Consider the following 21,685-nt stretch of genomic DNA (forward strand, 5'->3'; position numbering starts at 1 on the left):
TTGACTGGCTGTAATATAGCATTGTGGTGTAAAGTGTATACTTGCCTCTCAGGATGCCTTCATTTACATTCAGCTTCCATCGCTTATTAGGTTGTGACCCATGTGTTAGTTCCTTAACCTTGCTGGCCCTTAGTTTTCTCATCTCTCAAGTAGATGTAATGATAGCCCTCAGATGGTTGTGAGTGTTAAGTGAGATAGTAGGTGTGAACTATACAGAACACTTCTTTGCAGAGTAAGCAGTGTTAGATACTTTAAAGAAATACGTCACTTAGAAAACCAGTGCGTGCCAGTGAGGAGCATAAATTGAGTTCATTGGAATCTCGAGTAACTGTTTTCTACTTTAGATCTGTTTGGCTAAAAGGAAGGCCCAAGATGTAGTGTGGATGTATCTTTTTTACCTTTGCTAAGCTCTGTTATCTTTATTTAATCTTCAGTATTTCCCCAAAATTTGTTAACACAAATAGCATTCTGTTACAGTTCTGTTTAGATGAAATTAATGATGTTTTGAGATAGATATGTACTTCCCATAAATCATGTACAGCAGTCTTCGCATTAGATGATGATGGAAGATTATTCTAAATCCTCAAATCCATGGGGAAGGTGGCAGTTCTTGTTTATATTACTCTGTTTATGTCATTCTGTGGGAAAATAAGATTTGCTCTAAAAAGTGCAATGAGACTTACTTGTGCTGCCATGTTGTAAATTGTCTTCTTTCGAACTAGCTTGCATATTACCTGTTCTGAGTTGGAAATAAAAGCAACTGAGAATGTAGCTGAATTGTAAGCTGCTGGTTCTTCGTAATAGCTTTGTTTCTTTTATATTTGGTAGTTGGTAGCCCATGAGCTCTGTGTAAGTCTGCTTACCTTGATTCCTACAGCCCATCATGTTCAGAGGTGAGGTCCGTCTGAATGTGGAGGAGAAGAAGACCCGAGCTGCCCGGGAAGGGGACCGTCGAGATAACCGCCTGCGGGGACCTGGAGGCCCTCGAGGTGGGCTGGGTGGTGGAATGAGAGGCCCTCCCCGTGGAGGCATGGTGCAGAAACCAGGATTTGGAGTGGGAAGGGGAATTGCTCCAAGGCAGTGAATTGCTCTTCATTGATCTTCACGCAGCAGTACAAATCTTCTAGCTCCTGCAGAATGGTGAATTTCTTACTACACCAGCGTTTGGTATCCTGGAGTTTGACCCAAGTCTATTATAAACTGCTTAAGTTTGTACAATTTTACTTTTTGTGTTAATGATGTGTGCTCCCTCTCCTGCCCTTCCCTCTTCCTCACCTTTTAGTCCTTCACTTCCAATTTTGTGGAATGATATTTTAGGAAAAACAGATTTTTAAAGAAGAGAAAAAGACTGAATTTCCTTGCTTTACTTTGCATATACAGACTGGATTTTTTTTTTTAACAGCCGTTTCCCCAAAGGAATGTGTCTTGCTTATTACTGACATTTGGTATGTTTCATTCATTGGAATATTTCTTATTTTCTATGTGTTTCAAAAGCCTGTGAGAAACACAGGTTTTGATAAACATTTTGAAGGCAGGAAAAATCCAAATTGTTTCTTCTTTGAGAGTCACAACTACCTTCTGGTGTGTAGAAATTGCCATTAGAAAAATTGACAGTTTTGATTCTTGCTGGTATGGTTAAAAACTGAATAAAAGGTGTTAGTAGAATATTTTTTTTCTTTTGATATGTGATCACAAAACAATTATAAGCCTACTGTTTTTACCATTTAAATTGTGGGATAGGTTTTAAATGTCTAGAATGCAACTGATTTAGATTTCTTTTGAAGTAGAGTGTTTTTCATGTTTAATTTGTATTTGTAAAAAAAGAAAAAAAAAACCCAAAAAACAAAAAAGAAACCCCAAAATCCAAATAACACAAAACCAGAGCAAAACTGTTGTGCCTTCTATTTATCTTTGATTCCAGCCTTGGCAGTTGTTTAAAGAAAAATTAAAAAAAAAAAAAAAAAGTCTAGATTTGTTTTATCAGGTGTAGAGTATGTTGGGGATTGAAGAATCCCTCTTTCACCTGGTATATGTTCTGTTCATTTGTTATGCCTTATTTTTAAAATTGAGTTTCAAACTGGAATGCCTTTAAAGGACAGATATGCTTCTATAGAGGTCCTTTGACCTAAATAGTCCACCATTTGTATTAAGTTTTATTTCGGTATCTATTCAGAATCCTAATCATAGCCCATAAAAAGGAATATGACTTTAATATTGGACTTTGTGGTTGAGTGCCCGTTTTTTTTCTTTAAATCATAGCCATATGGTAAATTTTCTATTTTGTTAATGGTTATCTTTTATTGATGGGCATGCAGTGGGTGTTTCTTGGAAATGGCCAATTTTTATTAAAATATTTCTGGAAGAAAATTTAACCTGGCAATATAGACTAATATTCGTTTTACATAGTATGTTAATTTTTTGAGTGCTGTGTGTGAGGTGGGTGAAGGTTTTGTTTACACATTTGTGAAGCAAGCCTTTGTGTGATAACTTGTCATACTAATTGAAGGACAACGAGGTTGTCAAATTTAACTTATTTATTTTCTTAACAGTTTCTTAACAGTGTTCATCATTAGGACTGTTTGAGGATAGTATATGAGTAGGAATAGGAATGTTTGTTTTGCTGTTACTGGGAAACTGTAGGTTTGCTGAAGGGTGTAGTCTTAAACTAAGATGAAGTTTGATATTATCAGTCCTCAGTACCTAAAATATTTGAAAATTGGCAACATCTCCTTCATAAAGACTTCTATAACTGAGTCACATGGCTGTTTTTGGGTCAGCTTAAATAACTACTTGGTAACCACTTCATTTGGCCCAGGCCAGTGATAATTGGAAGACATTCAGCTTGTACTTTTGTAGCTTATATTAAGCCTGTGGTGGAAATAAAAAAAAAAACTTAGCTGGAGTTGTTTTTGAAAAAAAAATACTAAGTTTTAGTAACTCTAAGGGTCATAAATTATGGATAACCTAGAAATCATTTTTCACAAGTAAATGTTAATCCATACATTTCACTAGGCATTTTTTCCTACTGAGTAGTTAAAGGGCACCACCTAGATGCAGTGATACTCAGCCCAGACTGTTAATACATCCTAGAGGACACTTGGAAATGGGTGAGATTTGGGGAGGAGGGAAGAGGAGTCCTACATTTGGCATTTAGTGGGTGGGGCCAACAATGCCAAATGTTTCACAGAAATAAAGCAAACTCCATTGAGATCATGGGTATTTCTCATTCCCTATAATACATGGAGGATGGAGGGGTGGATGGGGACAACTGGAGTAAAGACTCAATTCTATGAAAAATAGCCTCAGATAAATGAATTAGCAAATAGAAATCTCTTTCAGGAATTAAAGTAACATCTGCAGGGAATTGATAATCTCATTTTCCTTTATTTGTACCCACGTTGTGGTTTTTAAAGAAATATTTGAAGAGGTAATAACAATATGCTAGTTGCTTCTTGTAACTTGTTGCCTAAGCTTAGAAAACACAGGGTTGCTTCAAGTAATTTCAAGCCATCAGCATGGGATGATTGTGGAGTTTTAAATAGCATTGGACTTTATATGTCAGATTAAGCATCATGGTTAACACTGTGAAGAATCCTAGTATCATTGTTTACATTATTGCTGATAGAATAAACATGATACCCTAGATACTGTGTATTCACACATGGAGAAAGTGAAAACAGGTTAGGGCAAGATTTTTTATAGGCAGCGTCAGCTCATCACATTCAACCTTTTCAGGATTTTAAAATACAACTTTTTGTCTGTAAGAATGACGCAATGTGCAGTTACTTTCTGCTGAGTTTTAAACCCTTCACCCATGAGTATTTTAGCTAAGTAAGATTAGTTTGGGTCAATGGGTCTTCATCTTTTAAGATCTTGGGCCTTAATAAAACAATTTGTTTTCTTTTGTGGTGAGGTTGGGTTTTACTTGTCTATTCCTGTGTTCTCAACTTTGGAGCTATTGCTGGGAACAGTGAAATGGGTAATCCAAAAATCACTATAAATGGCTTTGGGTTGTGGGTAGGTTACTACCACAGTATTGGTTGAACTGTGCTTTGGTTTTAGGTCGGAAAACTAATTTTCACAATTACCCTGTGGATTAGGTGCTATTTTTTCCCCCAAAGTAATAGGTGAGGAAATTGCATCAGAACAGTTAAATTTTAGGCCTTGAAGTGATCCATGTAGCAAGGAGCAGATTGGTCTCCAAAATTGACGATTTTTCTCTAGAACCCTAATGTGTACCTATTTATGTTTGAGTGATAATACTCAAGAATAGGACACGATCATAATAAGTTAATACAGTACAGAGACCGGAGGCTGTAAAACATTCAGAGGCAGGTTAATGTTACTCTTCTCCATTTCCTTTAAGGTAAACAAGATAAGGAAACAATGGATTTTGCAGGGCTCCTTTTGATTTGTATAGATGGTGGTAACACAGTAACAATGACTTGTTCTTAGGTTATTTTCTCGTGTTTTAATACGTGTAGTACAACCTTGAAATCTGGATGTAGAAGGTAACAATATTTTTATAATATCTTAATCCAGGTGGATTTATAGCAGTTGTGTTTTGTTCTTATAACTGCCATCCTTGATACTTTTTTCATCCCTTTATTTGAAAACCCTTGTAGAGTTTAATAGTTTAGTGGGAAACGTGGCACTTTATAGAAAACAGAATCTATATGGAAATAATCTTTCTATGATGTTTAAATTTATAGACCATTGTTTATGCTGAGTGGCTTGTTCCTTTTAAGTAAATAGTTGCATTTGTCAAATCTACTGATCTACAGATAACTTGAAGTTTCATTTTCACGCAACTTAAAAGAATTTCTGCAAGAACTGCATACAAATGAGATGACTTTGTAATTTTGAACCTTGTAAAAAAGATAACTTCAACATTTATTTGAATATGGGATTCCAGATAACTGCCTAATATACCACAGATGGGTGGTGGACGATTAGAGTCTTCTGCAAATGTTTTAGAAATCTCAAAGAAAGTGTTAGAAATTTAGCAACATTTTGTGTGGGAAGTTGCTGATCAAGTAAAGGCCACATGGCACTAGATCAGTAAAGATTTCTGGTTTTAAGGTAGTAATACCTTTGGGATTTGTATTTGTTGACCCTGATATCGAGGTTCTGGGGACCATAGGTAGGCTTATGAACTCTTACAAGACTATATTAAAGGAGAAATGGTAGCACATGTGAGCGAAAACTTACTTAGTGAATATGTAGCTCAGGTTAATGCTGAAATTAGTCTGATTTGCTCATGCTTTATGAAACTCTCTCATTATGGCCTGAATGAGTAAAAAGTTGATTAGCAGTGGTCTAAAAAACCCATGGTTTTGGTTTTGGTTATATTTATTTATTGGCTTAGAATTAAGGTTGTTCACTTTCTGATCATATGACTTGCCTTGAAAACCTTGGACAGTCTCTGCTTCTCCAGTTTCCACTTGAACCTGGTAGTCTTTTGTTTGTTTTGTTTTGTATTGTTTTTAAGTTCCCTACAAGAGGAGCGTAGTATGGGAAATCAGTTTCATAGTTACTTCCATAGACCATGTGACCTGGCTAGTTACAGAAAGCTGTACATGTTGAGTACTTCAGAATATGGCCAATGTCAGATTCCTAAGGGATTTATAGCCATCTAGTGGGTCTTCATCTTTTCAAAAAGCAAATTAAGGGATGTTTACCAAAAATTCACTATTGACTTTAGTAAGTATTTATTTTTCAGAAACCTGCTTATGAGATGTTTGCCTATATTTCTGGTAGTAATTAGAGAGATGGTTTTATCTCTTAATCTGGATGTAGGCAGTTTTAACTATTGCTATAATTAACTACCTTAGTTACTGATTTTCCCCCCAAGCTTTGATGTCACCTGTTGGACTTTGGATATGGTATAAATTCTTAAATGTTTTTATGAAGTGTGTATACACTGATTTGGCTCTTTTAAATGAAGACAGTATACCAAAAAACTGGCATAAAGTAGTTAGGGGAGAAGATTCTTTAAAGATTCAGTGTATGCTTAAGTAGATTATGTAGAACGCATCATGTTACAAATAAGTTTATATAGGTAGATGTTAGATTTTGAAGAATGGGTAGAGGTGGAACTTGGCTGATGGGGGAACAATCGTTTGTGATTCATATGGGAAAAAATCATAATTCTAAGTGAGGAACATCAGATATTTAAAGTTTTTCTTCCCATTCTGATTATTAACCATAAGGGGCAGGAGAGACTCGTAGAATTCTTCGAATCCTAGAATGTTAGTGCTGGAAAGGAATAAAGAATTTTGTACATGCACTTCATTTTTCAAAAGATCGATGGCTCAGAGAATGGCTTATTAGCACAGAGTCCCAAATTGGCTTGTAGAAGTAACATAAAGCACCTTCAGGGTCACTACTCTGCCCTAGGTTCACTGTAGGAAGCCAGGACTGTTAAGAGGTCAGGATGTGGGAGAAAAGGGAAAGAGCCACATTTTATATGCTTATTCAGTTGCTTCTGTCGCTCAGTTTTCATACCCAGTTTTTCTCTGTTTTCTTAGAACTGTCTTAATGCCTAGTTCCACCAGGGCCTCTTGTCTAAGGACATTATGTTGTGCTCCCCTCAGGGATGGGTTTACTACTAGCTGTCAGAAAGCTATTGGGTATCCTAATGTGTTAATAGCTGAAACTCAGCTGTAATTTTCTCCTAAATCCTTCAGCATTTTGCATTCTGTACATTGTGGTGCTTTTCCCACCTTGTATTGTTATAACTGTAAGCTCCTAAGGGGCAACAATTTGGTCTTAGGCATGTACCCTGTTTAGTGCCTGGCAGCGCCATGTCCGTGTCAGGGTCCTAATCTTCCTTTCCAGTGATTTCTCCCGTTCTTCATGGAGGTGTGATGCTCCAGCCATGCTAAACTACTTAGAATTTTTCTAATACGCCTTTGCTGATTTTTGTGGCTTCAAGTGCCTTCTTTCTTCCCAGAAGATAGATTTGCATCTATATCCCCCCCCCCCCTTCACCAGATCTCTTGCCATCAAAATTACTTTTTTCAAGACCCAGTTCAAGAGTATTTTTCTTTTCGTAAGAGAAAAGATTTGCAGCAGGAGTGGGGAGCCCCCTTTTTGGGGTTGATTTGGCCAGAATTTGAAGTGGGGAGCAAATTCATTCTTGTCTACTTCCCTTCTACATTGTCCCTTCCTGTTTGAGATTCTTTCCCAACCTTCATTTTTTAAAGTATGTGTTTATAGAGCACCTTAATACCTTCTTCTAGCTCATCGTTTACCCCTTCAACTTACAACTAGAATGACCTGTATTTGTTTTACTACCTTATTAGACCATAAGGTCCTAGAGGAAAAGGACAGGGGATCATCCCTCTATTTCACCAGAAGGTACAGTGACTTCCATGAAAGAGTCCTTAAAACATGACTCATTAGGTTGAATAAATGTATTTGTTTTCATTCTTATAAGTGAGGCATGTCTAGAGATAGGACTTAATAAATTGTAGGCGCTATGACAATTCATAGTGGAGGGATTTGTTGGGGAGTTTAGAGGGGTGGGCAGAGGAGGGAGGAAGTCACTGGTCTTTCCGAGGTACTTCCATCTTTGGTCTGGGTGATAGGCCATTTCTTTCTGTGCCCATTATATCCAGACACTTTGTTCTATGCGGAAGAATTTTATGTGCCAACTTTCTTTTCGCAAACCAAGTCCATTGTTCTCTCAGTTCATGTCATTACCATGCCACAAGTCTAAGTCCTCTGCTGCTTTTTTTTCTTACTCCAGCTAAGTCCTGTCAGTGCTACCTCAAGTCTTTCATATCTTTTTCCTCCTCACTCAGATAATCTCAACGGCCTCTCAACTTCCTTTACCTGTTCTGACCCCCACCCTACCTTAAACACAATATTAGATTCATCTTACTGAAACATAGCTCTGACCATGTATCCCATGTATGTGTTCTATCTCCCCTACTAGACTGTAAGCTCCTAATGGGCAGGATCTGTGTCGGAGTCATCTTTGTATCTCCCATAGTACCTATCAATAAATATTTCTTGAATGAACCAACATAAAGCCTTGTCTTAAGTGAAATGATGTTTTCCAGATTAAACGTAGGTTCCTCTCTGAGGTAATCACAGTACTTAAGAAGTTTTTTTCACATATAAAGTTGCTTAAACAGTAACAACTATGAGTTAATCACAGAGAAAATTTCAGAAAACTTTAATTTTTTTTCATTGGAATCAGCATGGATATATGTATATGGATGGTTCAATAAATATATATTTATATACATGTATCACAGAAATTTTACATTACATCTTCAAACTGCGGAAATAGATTTTTTTTAATAAGCCAAAAAATAACTGCCATAACTTTTATGATTTCATGCAAAAGAGGGGGAAGAGTAAGGGGTACAAGGGAATTGGTTGCTTCAGGTGAAGAGTCCAGTAAGAAGTAAAAATGTTACATTAAGGAAGCGATTGCTTAACACGCTGCTTAAGGTGGTAGCCAAACAGATCCTTAACTGCAGCATTAAGGCCATACCAAGTTTATACATATATACAAAGAAATTTCCATATAAAAGACATACTATCACATTTTCTTGTGGGAAAGGATGAGGAGCTTTGTGAGTAATTCTGACCCAATTTTCCAGACCAATTAATTGTTTAAAACGTCCCGAGGCTCCTTCTAAATCTCTTCTACTTTGGCTAGCTGACAGTTGCTTTTATGTGGGCTTGTGACTTTTGTAGTCTCTTACGTGGAAGTATGAGTCATCTTGAACCTCTTCCATTATGGGTGATGAAGCACTTTGTAGTTTAACTCACACTGCCCAGCCCAACATATCTTTTTACATCTCCCAAAAGTATCGGAATCACAGTTGGAATTGTAACTTGGATTCGTCTTACCTGTAACAGGCTCCACAGCCAATGCTGGCATTGTGACCTGAAGAACTACACAGGGCCTGTTCTTCGGGGTTAAAATAACTTTCTGAGTAAAGTTTAATGAGCCAGATTGTGAGGTTTCAAGGTAACATCCCCTGGACCTGTTGAAAATTAACACTTTTATCCCCTATAGGTCATGACATACTTTGAAGTTCCTTTTTGGAAAAAAGGAAGTGTAAAATGACTTGCAGAAAAATAACATGGTGTTTGCTCTTCAGTCTATCAAATCAGGCAGCTTTTAAGACAAAGGGTAGGTCTGTTGTGCAAATATTGAAATGCGTGAAATGGGGAAAATCTAAGGGCAAGTCCTTTGAAGATGACTTCTAGTTAGGCAGAAGTCATTTGCTTTGGCAAGGTTGGGGTATGACCCTCAAGAGTGCCCACTCTGGTTCTCTCGGTAGAAATTGGCCCATCTGAGTGGATAAATCTTGAGTAAAAAGGTTACGAAGTCTAAGATAAGTTATGTAAATAAAATACCCTTTTCCCAGTGACTGAGCCTTTATTTGATAATTTACCCTTTTTCCCAGTGACTGAGCCTTTATTTGATAATTTATAATTCCTTTAGAATGTTTTAAATCCGTCTACTACTGCTTTTTCATTAGTGTTATCTTTGTGAATTGGAAATCACTAGTAGTCCTTTTTGTTCCCATTTTTCAAGTATGGCTCCAGCATGTTTATAACAGTATGGCTGCAAGGTAATTTATTCTCCTCCTCTGGGTTCCCTGGGCCCATCAAGTTTGAGAATACGGTCTCTGGAAGTGGCCTGTCTTGAGAGGACAAAAGACTCATTTGGAAGCCCTTTAGTGTGTTTGAACACTTACTTGGAAAGTGAGCACTCACTGTTCTTCTCAATCATGCACCAGCGGCCCTTTACCCAAGATGATGGCTAGCTGTCAACACTGCAAGAATTATATCAGTTCTAGATAAAGGGATTTCAGCCAACCAGTCCGTTGTGATGCTGATCTACACAATGAGTCTTGTTGGCAGTCTTGTTCTTACCTAGAGGGCTTAAAAGGGTTAAGCTTTTTGTCTTGGTCATTTTGTGGTTTGCTTTGTACATTTCAAGGCTAATTATAGCAGTTCAAGACATATATTGTGTCCAGCTTTTAAAACTTACTTGGAGGCCTCTGAGGTACCTGCTGTATCTTTAGTTTTGAAAGTAGAACTTGGCTGTTTGCCTTTTTTTTTTCCCCCTTAGGTAGTTATTTTATCTGTGTCCAGTATGCTAAGTCTAAGTAGCAAGATGCATCCTTGGGGATTTACAGTCCTCTCATTTTAGCTCTCATTAGTGCTGAAAATACTATAGTGGATTAAGTACTTGAAGATTGGACCATGAAAGTATGAAATAGGAATTTCAAGTGCTTCAAAGTGCATTGTAGGAACATACCAGTTTTTTAGCTCTTAACATGCTGCTGTTCAGGCCTGTTGAGCATGATACACCTTTAAATGAGGTAGAAATACACTAATATGGAAACTGTTTTTAGTAAACTGCTTATTTGATACTTACGTACTACTTTTAAGTAAGATTTGGGGAAGTCTTTCATTTACAGCATAGGTAATACCTATTGCCCCGTAATATTCTTTCTAAAGAATTTGCCTAAGAAAGTCCATTGTTCTGAAACAAAACAAAACAATTCTTTTTACATAATTCCAGTAGCAATGACTTGATTAAAAACCAGTGGCATTTCATCTGTATTTTTTTCTACCCTTCTCCCTTGCTTCCCATACCCTTTTTTTTTTTTTTTTTTTTTTGTGGACATGATGATCTCATGGGTTGAATAGGGAAGTTCTCCCTGGGTTGGGAGGAGTCATTTCAGATGCAGCTAAGAAATAAAAAGAACATGTTAGACTGTAATTTCCTTCTAGGTCAGCTCTGTTTAATATTTCAGATCACAAAAGGTAATAGTATTTGGACCACAGCTCTCCTTTAGAAACATGTGCATTGTATTAAGTATTGGCTTGATAGTTGATAAAGCTGAAACTCGAGAAGTAACTTTTAAGAATCACTGTTGAATAGTGAGCTCACTGTAGAACCATGACTTTGCCATACCTCTCTTACCCACTTTCTAGTGCCTACCTAACACAACTAAATGCCTAGTAATTACTTGGGTTGGGTCAATGCCCTTGAAGATGTGAATTTCTAGAGGGTACCATATCTGCTTCGTAGATGAAGGCAAAGATAAGTTCTGCCTAAATCAGTACAGGGAAATCTGAATTAGGCTGGAAGTGTCAGCTCATGGGAAGAAGATAGAATAAGCGGGTTCTGCCCATGAAGGGATACTGTGTTGATTGGTGTTTGAGAACTGCTGTGTTCCAGAGTCCTGATCCTTTATGCTATATGTAAGGTGGTTATGATATACATCGAATCCATCTTTCCAAACATGCCTAGCATTCATTACACTTTAGCTAAACAGATAATCCCTGTACCTTGTATATGCCCCTTATTTTTTACCTCCATATTTTTACTCACATTCCTTTTGCTGAATAGGTTCCCCATCCATCAAAGCCTCCTCTTTAAGGTACCACTGCTCAAATGGCCTGTAAGCCTTGAAATGTTCCATGGCTTGTGTTCTGCCTGCTCCGTGGTACCCTCCTTTCTCTGTTAATACTTTCTGCATCACACATGAGTGATTATTTTGGCACTCCTATCATCCCCTCCTATATTGAAAGAAAAGAGACTGGGTTTCATTCGGATGCCCTGCTTTTAAAGCATACTGCCTGGCCATAATAGATTAAATAGGCAGGTGCAAGGGAGGTTAAAAACAAAGCTGATAGACTGGAAGGAGCATACAGATTCTAGTCCTGACACTAGGTTTTAGGATCTGTTCCTTGAGCTTCCACTTATAACTCAGACCTGGAAACGCTGAACTGCATTCTCCAGGCTCTGGGACATTTCAAAAAGTCATCAGAAGGCAAGTCTACAGCAGCTACCTGGAGATTCACTGAATCTGACTTGAGGTCACTAAATAGGGTCCATGCCGAGTGCCCCTTTCCTCACCAGCATCCAGGGCTGCATGGAAGGAGCTGCCCCGGTCCTCAGAGAAGTAGCTAAGCCATTCCTGGTGTCAGCTGTAGCTTCTGGATACAACTGAGGAGACATAGATGAAGGCAAGTGGGACCTAGGAAGTGTAGTAAGCAGAGGCCTTGGCTCATGACCTCCTGTCTGGCTAATTAGCTCACATCCAGTTACCCAGGGGATTAAGTCAGGAACAAACGGACTTGGAGACAAGCTGCAGTTTCTACTTAGAATAATTTTTTGTAGGGGAGGAAGATATATCCGTACATTTCCTGTAATTCCATTTTCCCACTCTATTTCCAGAGCCTGGGTGGAAGTAAAGGACCATTAGAAGGCCCTGGAACATTTGGTCAGCCTGCCATTTCTAATACTCTTGTTGCAATGGTATCTCATATGAAGAGATGCTCCCACTTCACCTGAATACCTGCCTGAAGGAAGTGGTTTACTTGTGTTAACCCTTTGAAAGGTGGGTGAGACCACAGTTAACATAAATTTGGATAGCAAACTGCTGTGGAAAATAACCTTTTGTTTTAGCTTAGCTCTCATGTCCTTGGATAGTCCCTCTGAGACATCGTGTGTCTGAATTCTGTCTCTACTGCCTCCTCTGTTACTGTATCTTCCCTTGAATGAGTTATTCATATCCGTGTCACATATCACTGCACTAAATTTTAAGTTCTTTAGTTAGGAATGATGTTTATCTTTCATTCCTGTGCCTTGGCATTGTTTGTAGTAGGTTCTTAGTCGAGTAGATGTTTTAAAGGAATTCTGAACTTGGGAAAGACTTCCAGAAAAAGTCTAGTCCTTCCTCTTGATGCTGACCAAATCCAAACCATTCCACGCACCAACTGCCCTCAGGCAGGACTACAAACCAGTGTTTTCTCTCCTACAAGTAGCAGGTTTTCTACCTGGCCTTCTTGCTTACTCATTTCATTCTTTCCACAATTTCATAGCCAGAAAATTGCCCCATATCAACTATAAATCCCTCATACGCGAAAACTAGATTAGTAGGCTCTCAACTTAAGGTGGGCTGGTATTGTTTATATCCAAGTTCTGAGAAGAGGAAAGCCACAGATTGTCTTGTTTGGTTCTTAAGAAGTAGTTGGATTTCTAGTCTAGTACAAGATAGTATTCCTTGGCATTTAACAGATTATATGAGCGTAAATTTTTGTGTAAGTAGAATGTACCAAGGCAAAAGTGTCCAGTTATAAGATTCAGTCAAGTTAAAGTGAACTAATAAACACCTATATACTTTTTAAAAAAATGATAGAATAAATTACCACATCAATCACTTAATTTTATAGTCAGTAGTTTGGGGAGATAAAGCTTTTACAGGGGGAGGGGTAACTGAGGTCACAGAGGGCCAAATCGTTTGTTAAAGGTCAGAAACAGGTAAGTGAAAGAGGTAAACACATACCATGCCTCTTTCCAAAACTTAGCTTCCTGCTGTCTATAGAATATCTGAACTTTGACAAGACTTTGACTTGAGCTAATAAACTCGCTGAGCCTGTTTCCTCTATAAATTGAGAAGATCAGGGCCACTGTGGGAATTAAATTATGTAATTTAAGAAATTGATATATATTAGGTGCCCAATAGCTGTATTGTGATATTCAGGGTTCATTCACAATCTTTTACTAGTTTCCATGTAGTAACTGCTGTTTTCAGAGCTATACGTGCTTTCTATATAGGTGGTAGTCAAAGGATACCTGGGCAAAAGAGGTGTAGATGCTTGCTAAGTGCAGTCAGGTCTCTTCAGTGCTTATAGGAACTCTGAGGTAAGCACGGAGGGGCTTGTCCTGAAATGTCACCGAATAGGCTGCTCTGTAGGGCAGGTGGATTGGGCTTTTGGGGAGCCAGCCTACAATCTGAAAGCAAGGTATTGGATGACCTCTTCTGGCAAACAGAAGAAGACGTGGTAAGAATTTTGAGAGACAGATAATGACAATGCTTTACGTTGTTTACTGTGAGAGGGTGGGGTTAACACGTATTGTGTCATTTTATCCAGACAGTGGACCTGTGATGTGGGCGTTACTGTCCCCAAATGCATAAAGAAGCTGATTGCTTGCCTAGAGTAGATGCATCTCTGCCTTCTTGGAAGCTGGTGCCCTTTCTGCTACCCTAGAAAACCACGAATGCGTGTAGAGAGGAAAACAGAGAGGGTAGCATGAGGAGTGGGGGGAAGTTTGGGGGAAGTGCTCTTGTTTTTTTTTTTTTTCAGCAGCTAAAAGACAACTGGAGAAATAGCTTTAAAAGAAAACTTTTCTGCTAGGGGACCCCTTCAAGCTCAGTGAATTCAGTGATTTTGTACAGATAGGAAAGCTGAAGCTTGGAGGGGAAAATATATAAGAATTTTATGGAGACCAGGGACACCTGAGTGGCCCAGTGGGTTAAAGCCTCTGCCTTCAGCTCAGGTCATGATCTCAGGGTCCTGGGATGGAGCTCCGCATTGTGTTGTCGGGCTCTCTGCTCAGCGGGGAGCCGGCTTCCTCCTCTCTCTCTCTCTGCCTGCCTCTCTGCCTATTTGTGATCTCTGTCCAATAAATAAATAAAATCTTAACAACAACAACAATTTTACAGAGGCCATATAGTAACCACCTAGAAATCCAATCACTGTTTCACTGTAGCTGTGTCATCACATATGTATCCATGCTAGAGTAGGGTAGAAAATAACTGGTTTACAGTGTGGTTTCTATTTTATTATGGGAAATTTAAAAACTGCCTTTTTTTTTTTTTAAGTCTATTAATTCTTAACCTTGGAAATAAGAAAAAAGTTTTAGTCTGCAATATTCTCATTAATTCCAGGATCAGGTGAAGAGAGAGTGAAGACCATTTGTCATAATGTCAACCTATAAACATTTTGAAGAGATTCCATTGATGTAAAGCCTAAATATGTCCTTGCTGGGAAAGATAGGAGCAGTGTTTTCTGATTATAAGGAGTGTTTGTTGGAGCTAGAGGAGTGTGGAAGCAATTTCAGAGACATCATTGCCAGGGTGAGGTTTTGTTTGGCAGTACAGCATGGAGTGAGCAGGCCAGCCACAGTGGCTATAGTATTTTTTCTTTTTATTAGAATAGCCTAGCTAATGGTATGAATTTAGATGAATCTCTTGAGTGGTCTGGAGTCTCTGCCTATAACTGCAGCTAGCATAATGGACAAGTAGGGGAAAATATTCTTAAATCTTGCTGGAAGTTTCTAGTTACGATTAGTTGTATGTGGGGGGAAACAGGCTGGAGGGGGCTCAGAGTCCCTGTAAGCTACTTCTCTAGGGATATCTCACAAGTTCTGCTCTGATGTGTTTCATCTTTGATTCTTCCAGAGGCTCTGTCAGAGAGAACTCAGCTGCCATGGGAAGTGGGTTACAGCCTTCACAGGACATACATGCTAAAATACCAGAGTGGAATGTTGTCCTGGTGTTTGATGGGATTCTCAGGTGAGAAGCCAGTCTGAGAGGCAAGTCCATCAGTGCTGTGAAATACCTTCTCTTCCATGGCCAAAAAACCCACACCAAAACAAAGCTATTAAGATTGTAATCTTTGAGGGCCAAGATTCTCCTCTTTCTTGACCTCTCCCTACCTGGCCACCAAAAGGCCTGAGAGGGTTCCCAGCTTGACACTGAAACAGGGAATTACTGAAACCTTCTCTAACACATGGTATACCCTTTTCTTTAACCCATCAAAGTATCCAGGGTTTGACTTTGAAAAATCTCCTTCAACTTCCTGTTTTTGTAGGGTAGTGAGCAGGCCTAGAAAGGCCAAGTAGCGGGCGCCTGGGTGGCTCAGTGGGTTAAGCCGCTGCCTTCGGCTCAGGTCATGATCTCAGGGTCCTGGGATCGAGCCCCGCATCGGGCTCTCTGCTCAGCAGGGAGCCTGCTTCCTCCTCTCTCTCTGCCTGCCTCTCTGCCTGCTTGTGATCTCTCTCTGTCAAATAAATAAAATCTTTAAAAAAAAAAAAAGAAAGGCCAAGTAGCTTACCTGTGTTCCCATGGTGAGCCCGAGGGAGCACCAGAGCAAGAACTCACTTCCTATTGAACTCTGTCCACCCCAGAAGGCAGGTGTGGTTATATAGGATGCTGAGTCTCTGAAGCTGCTTAAGAAAGGTGGAATCTGAAGAAAGGCAGGCCAAGAACAAGGCCGTGCAGGGAACTGTGCAGCAGGGCAAGTGTGGGAATGGGGACCCATTATGCTTGCATCTGTACGAGACAGCAAATGTCTTTTGTCCCCATGTTAGTTAGCTGGTACTGCTCTGTAGCTGGTTAATGGCCTTACATAGTACATAATTTCCATCACTGGGCTCTTGAAGGGTATATTTTTGGCTTGCCATTCTCTAGACTCTGACTTTTCGACCCAGTGTTCCAATGGAAATTTCCCAGAACAGTGAAATGTCAAAATGCAGAGGCAAGAGGAAGAATAGCCATTGCGGCCTTAAAACAAATGAGACAGGAGCTACTATGTCCATTCTAGTCCTCCCCCCACCCCCACCCCGAAATAAACCAGCATCTTCTGGAACTGTTTGGTTTCACAAAATGAGATGCACAAGCCTATGAAACAGGATATGCTGGCGAGGAGGCAGTGGGAGGAGGTCAGGGGAAAGCATAAGAGGGAGAAGTAATGGTCTGGATGTTAGCTGAAGAAGCCTTAATGATCCTAAAAATTATTGGGCAATAATTTCTACTTTGGAACTCATTTTGCTGTTCGAAAGAATGATAAAGCACCTTAATTATTGCTTTAAATAACCACACAGCTCCATCAAAACAGTGTGTAATAGCACCATGTCTGAACAAACCTGTCTCCTGCCTTTCCTGTCTCTACAGCTGGAGAAATCCTGAAGGAAGCAACAGGATCCGGATTTGGTAGTGTCATCATCTATTCTGGGCTCTCAAGATTTTAGGTTCCTTGGGTTGGGAGGGTGACAGTTCAGGATTTTTCAAAGTTCTCTTACTTTTGCTGGGATTTTGACCTGTCCAAGGATATCTCCTTATTTATTGGGATTTCGGGATACTGTGAAACCAAAGCCTTTCCATCACGAGCTTTTCCTTACCCTGATACAGTAGTTTAAAAAGCCGGCTCAAACAAAACAAGGCGTATTTCTTTTACTCCTTCCTTTGGTCAGGATAAGCTCCTATTTCTGTAGGAAAATAGGAAGGTTCTCAATTCAAGTTTCTCGAGTTGGTTTCCGAGAGAAGGGGCTTCGTGGAGGGAGAAAAGATCAATGGTATTTTAAGAATATGCTGTTTAGAGAATTTTTGATCTGATTGGTTTCTGAATTAGAGAAGATTTATATCAGAGGGTAGAGGCCCATTTGACCTTCCTCAGCAGGCCTTAACCAGCCCCTCTGAGTGCAAGCTTTCTAGTCAGTCTGAGAGACACAGCCCAGAGAAAACCCCATCTTGCCTGCCGCTTCAGCGTTGGTGTGGAGGGTGGGCAGACCGTACAGAAGGTGCCTGGGTGATACATCTGACAGCTTCCAGAATGGTACTCCTCATCCCTAGCCTGGGATTCCAGTCAGACTAGGGAAAAGTTGCCGATCTCCGCTCTGGACCCCCGTCCTCAAGCCGATACACATTATACCACCAGCAGGCCCCTTCCCCGCCAGCTGCTTCTACTCAGGGAGGCAGTCACTGCAGACATGATGAGAACTCAGCTCCCTTCAGGTTCAGTGTCGTGCAGTTGACTAAGGAGTCTCATTTGCACAGAAGACTGGCTTATCTGTGATGGTGGCACCGCAGCTGGGCCACTGGGCTCTGCAGTTTAGTATCGTGGAGCCTCACAAAACACAGTCTCTTTCTAATGATGCCTGTAACAGTGTGTCCTCTGTTTTGCATTTTTATTTTTTAATGTGTACTTTGAGGGGAAGGAAGCAGCTCCTGTCATAATTTGTTTTCTCCCTGGTATGAAAAATAGTCTATGAAAAGTATTGATAGTCCTCTTAGAGGATGCATTTCTTATTTAGTGACAGCTTAGAAGAAGAAGTAGTTTGAATCCGATGACCTTCTTTTACCTTTCTCTGCCTCTCTCACACATATTCGGCATCTTTCTAATCACTCCTGTCCTTGGTCACTCCCTGTAGCCTTAGCCAAGATTGGACTCTTGAATGTTTGAAAGGACCAGAGGGTGGCAGAGTGGAGCCACTTATTGTGGCTGCTCTTGAAAGGAATCTAGGTAAGTTGTAAACTAAGGTGAGAAAGTATCGGTATTATTATCTGTCTGCTTAATTGATATTTCTTAAATCTGACTCCTAGGATTAGCTGTGGGTTTTGGAGGTGGATGAACTCACTATCTGCTCTCTCCCAGTAGCCTTCATGCATAAACACTGGCCTGGCCATGGAGAGAGTTTGAAAACCAGTAAACCACTCATCACCCCTCTGTCAGGTCCCCCCGCCATAACATCTGGCATACGTGGTCCCCACGTGTGATAGGCTCTATGCACAGACTAGAAGGGAAATGAAAGCATCCTCCGGTCTGTTGGAGCACTTAAGAAATGTTTTTGACCTAAATTGTCTAGTTTGATTTTTTTATAATGATAAAATCCATGTAATTCATGGCTAACTCCTTTCTACATTGTACAGTAATGATAATGCTTTCTGTTTGAGAATGCTCCGTTTCTAATTCATGATGGTATTTTTGACTTTATCACGACGTTCCTTATCATGACTGCTCATCTTTGAGAAAGTAGAGCAAAAAGAAGAACAAATCTGCAAAGATTCCAGAGAAGAAAGGCTGCTGATAGGGATTGTGTGGGTCCATGTACATGTGCATATATATATATATATATATATATATATATATATGCATGGCTATTGAGAGGGTTCGGAAAGCAAAAGTGACTTTCAACTTATGTGTGAACCTCCTATGTTCAAGCACAGGGGATAGTTAGAGCTGGAAGCCATTAGAGATCTGTACCACTCTCTTCATTGTGTTTTTAGAGGAACTGGAGCTAAATCATTTACCAAAGTTTCCCCAACACATTAGTGGTAGGACTAAAACTCAGGTTCTTTTCTGCTATAATGTATTCACTCACGTTTATTTTCCATGAGGAATACCAAGTCTGGAATAATTGGAGTAAAGATATCAGTGACCTTCTCCCTCTCTGTGTCTCAAAAAGATGATTCTATTATCTGTCAGATACTGTTGACTAGACCTGGCAGCTCCCAATGGGCCCACAAGTTGAATATGGTGGCAGAAGTTCAACGACCCAGCAGAGGTTGGGCAAACGGCCCAGTGATTTCTCTGTTTCGGAGCGATTCCAGACACCACATACAAGGAGCCTAGTTTGAAATCTGCAGATACTGCTGTTTGAGTGGAGACAGAATGTGCTGGAACAATTGGTACTGCCTTTAGTCCCTGACAGAGACCTAACGCCTCTGCTGCCTGATCACCTAGACTTCAGACATTCCGAATTTAGTCCAGTAATGAGTAAACTAGAGAAAAGGGCTTCTTTAATTTTTTTTTTATTAAAAAACAATTTTCCCCTTAAAGTGAATAAAGTGCCAGTGAAAGGGGCAAATCGCCTCTCCAGTGACTCAGGCGCCACTGCAGGATTAAGGACTTCCTCCCTTAAATAAAGTGAATGTCGTGCTAATGGCAGTTCAGAGACCGATCCTCTAGTCCTGAACTGACGGTACTTGTTTAGATCTGTTTCGCTTCCTCCCTTAGACAGAGTTTGTGCTGGGGAAAAGGACAAAAGGATAGTCGGGGATGAGAGACTCCACTGGGGGTTCTGGGTTCTACCCCGCATCATCCGAGGCTAGAATACAACTGAATTTTCTGGTCTACACAGGCCAAGAGAAGGGAAGACAATGACTTACTAACCTTGACCCTGGATGTAAACAGTTTTTTCATTCAAGCCTCAAAGCCAAATGCTTTTTTTGGCTGCACAGTGCATTTTCTTTACCCAAATCACTCTAGGTCCTTGTCTTGGTTTGGTGTTTTGGGCCTCTAGAGGTATTAGCTATTGTGCCACAGGGAACGGGAGAAATGTTCCTTGGGGAAGGCTTTAGGGAAGAGTTAGGCTCCTATTGTCTCCTTTCTCCCCTCCCCCATACCGGGGGTACTCTAACACCGTGAAACCCAGGCCTCAGGACAAACCGACTGTCCGCTGTGTGCCACCATCTTATCACTACTTAGCTCCAATGCCAAGACACTGGAGTGGAAAGGAAGACATGTAACCCAGTATACTGATCACAGGCCGCGGCAGGGAGCACGCCCCAGACGGCGGTGCCGTGATTCAGGCATGATGCAGTTGGCAGAGAGGACCGAGGCTACTGGAGACTACTCCTGTCTTTAGCGGTCCCCGTTGCACACCCTCCCTCCATCAGTGAACATCCGTGTCCTTCAGCAGGATCTCCCACCCCTCACCATTTACTTCCTAGTCCTTCTTCTTTTTTCTGGAGTGCCCTAGCTAACCTGGGATAGTTCTGGCACATCAGAGTTGGAAGGAAAGAAATACTTGTCTAACTTCCCTAACTGTTAAAGCTAAGCAAAGCACCAAAAAGGAAAACAAACAAAGACTTATAAAAATATCATGGGGTCATCCCCCCCATGCTTTCCACATTATTTGTGGCATATGAAATGTCAAAATATAATGAACAGACTTTCTGAACATCACTATCTCCTTCTACCAATATGCATCTGATCTGCAGCAGCCTCATTACTACCCTTTTACCTCTTAAAACTTCCTCCGTCGAACCACTATATAATAAATCTACTTCATCCCGCTGACCTCACCTTCCCAAATATATACCTACTTGCAATTCCAAAGACACTCTCCAAAAAAATAGACATTTGAAAAAAGTGCATCTGTTTATACTCAGTCTATCTGCATATTACTTCTTGAGATTATTACTTTTTTTTTTTTTTAAACCATAAAAAAGATTGCATATTGGCAATATAATGGGAAAACCATGGCGGCCATTTCTGGGTGGCAGTGGAAGGTAAGGGGGGAGGTGTCGAAGCACAGAAGCGAGAGGGCTCAGAGAGGGGCCGGTGTGGTCCTTAGACTTGAGACCTGAGGATTGAGGTGGAGTTGTCTTGATTACCAATCCTTGGGCCTCTGAGATGTCCCATCTCCTTAGTCATTCCCTCTCTTATTTCCACCACCCATGGCCAGGCCGCATTACCCTCTTGAAGCAGAGGTGGGATGGCTTTTTGGCATGTGTCCTCGGGCCGGTTTGAAGACAGGCATGGCATTTGGAGGGCTGTGATACAGGACACACACCAGAGCAAGCTTATTTGTGACTGTTTCCACTCTGGGAAAAATTGTCCATCACGTCTGTGACTTTAAAAATTTAAGCAGTTACTAGGCTGATAGGTTTAGAAACAAATCTTTTGTTCTTGTGGTTGTTGCATTAATATTAAGCATGAATATATATCATATATTACATTGCTTTCCTTCTGCTCTGGGGCAGACTGCACTCCTTCCAAATAGGAAAACTGCCCAGCCCATGGATTCAAATTTTTGAAAGCTGTTATTCCCTGACTCCCAACCCCCCGCCCCTAGCCCTCCCCTTCCTCCCGACCCCTCAGCTCCTATATTAGAAAAGCCCCACCCTCCCTCCCTCCCAGCAGCCCACCCGCGATTAAATAGATAGTGCCACATTCTAAGATTCATGCATCACTGCATTTTGCTATTGCACGGAGCGCAGAGAGAGAGGGAGTTGTGTATGTGCGCCCCCGCCCTCTCTTCTCCTCCTCTTCCCTAGGCTCTCAGATTCCTGTGCTGTTCCCACTCGGCCCTCTCCCAGCCTCCCCCCACCCCGCCCCTCCATCC

At 40.5% G+C, this 21,685-nt stretch overlaps 1 protein-coding gene across 3 annotated transcripts in view; it reads left to right on the forward strand.

Moving 5' to 3' along the window:
* G3BP1 (G3BP stress granule assembly factor 1) overlaps positions 1-2,372 on the forward strand; it is a 32,408-nt gene extending 30,036 nt beyond the window's left edge. For all 3 annotated transcript variants that reach the window (XM_059417200.1, XM_059417199.1, XM_059417203.1), the window contains one exon: positions 878-2,372. In XM_059417200.1, the coding sequence (XP_059273183.1) occupies positions 878-1,084 (207 nt within the window). In that variant the 3' untranslated portion in view covers positions 1,085-2,372. The remainder of the gene's footprint in view (positions 1-877) is intronic.
* Positions 2,373-21,685: the final 19,313 nt, after the last annotated feature.

Source organism: Mustela nigripes, chromosome 12 (assembly GCF_022355385.1).
Source record: "Mustela nigripes isolate SB6536 chromosome 12, MUSNIG.SB6536, whole genome shotgun sequence".
Classification (NCBI taxonomy): Eukaryota; Metazoa; Chordata; class Mammalia; order Carnivora; family Mustelidae; genus Mustela; species Mustela nigripes.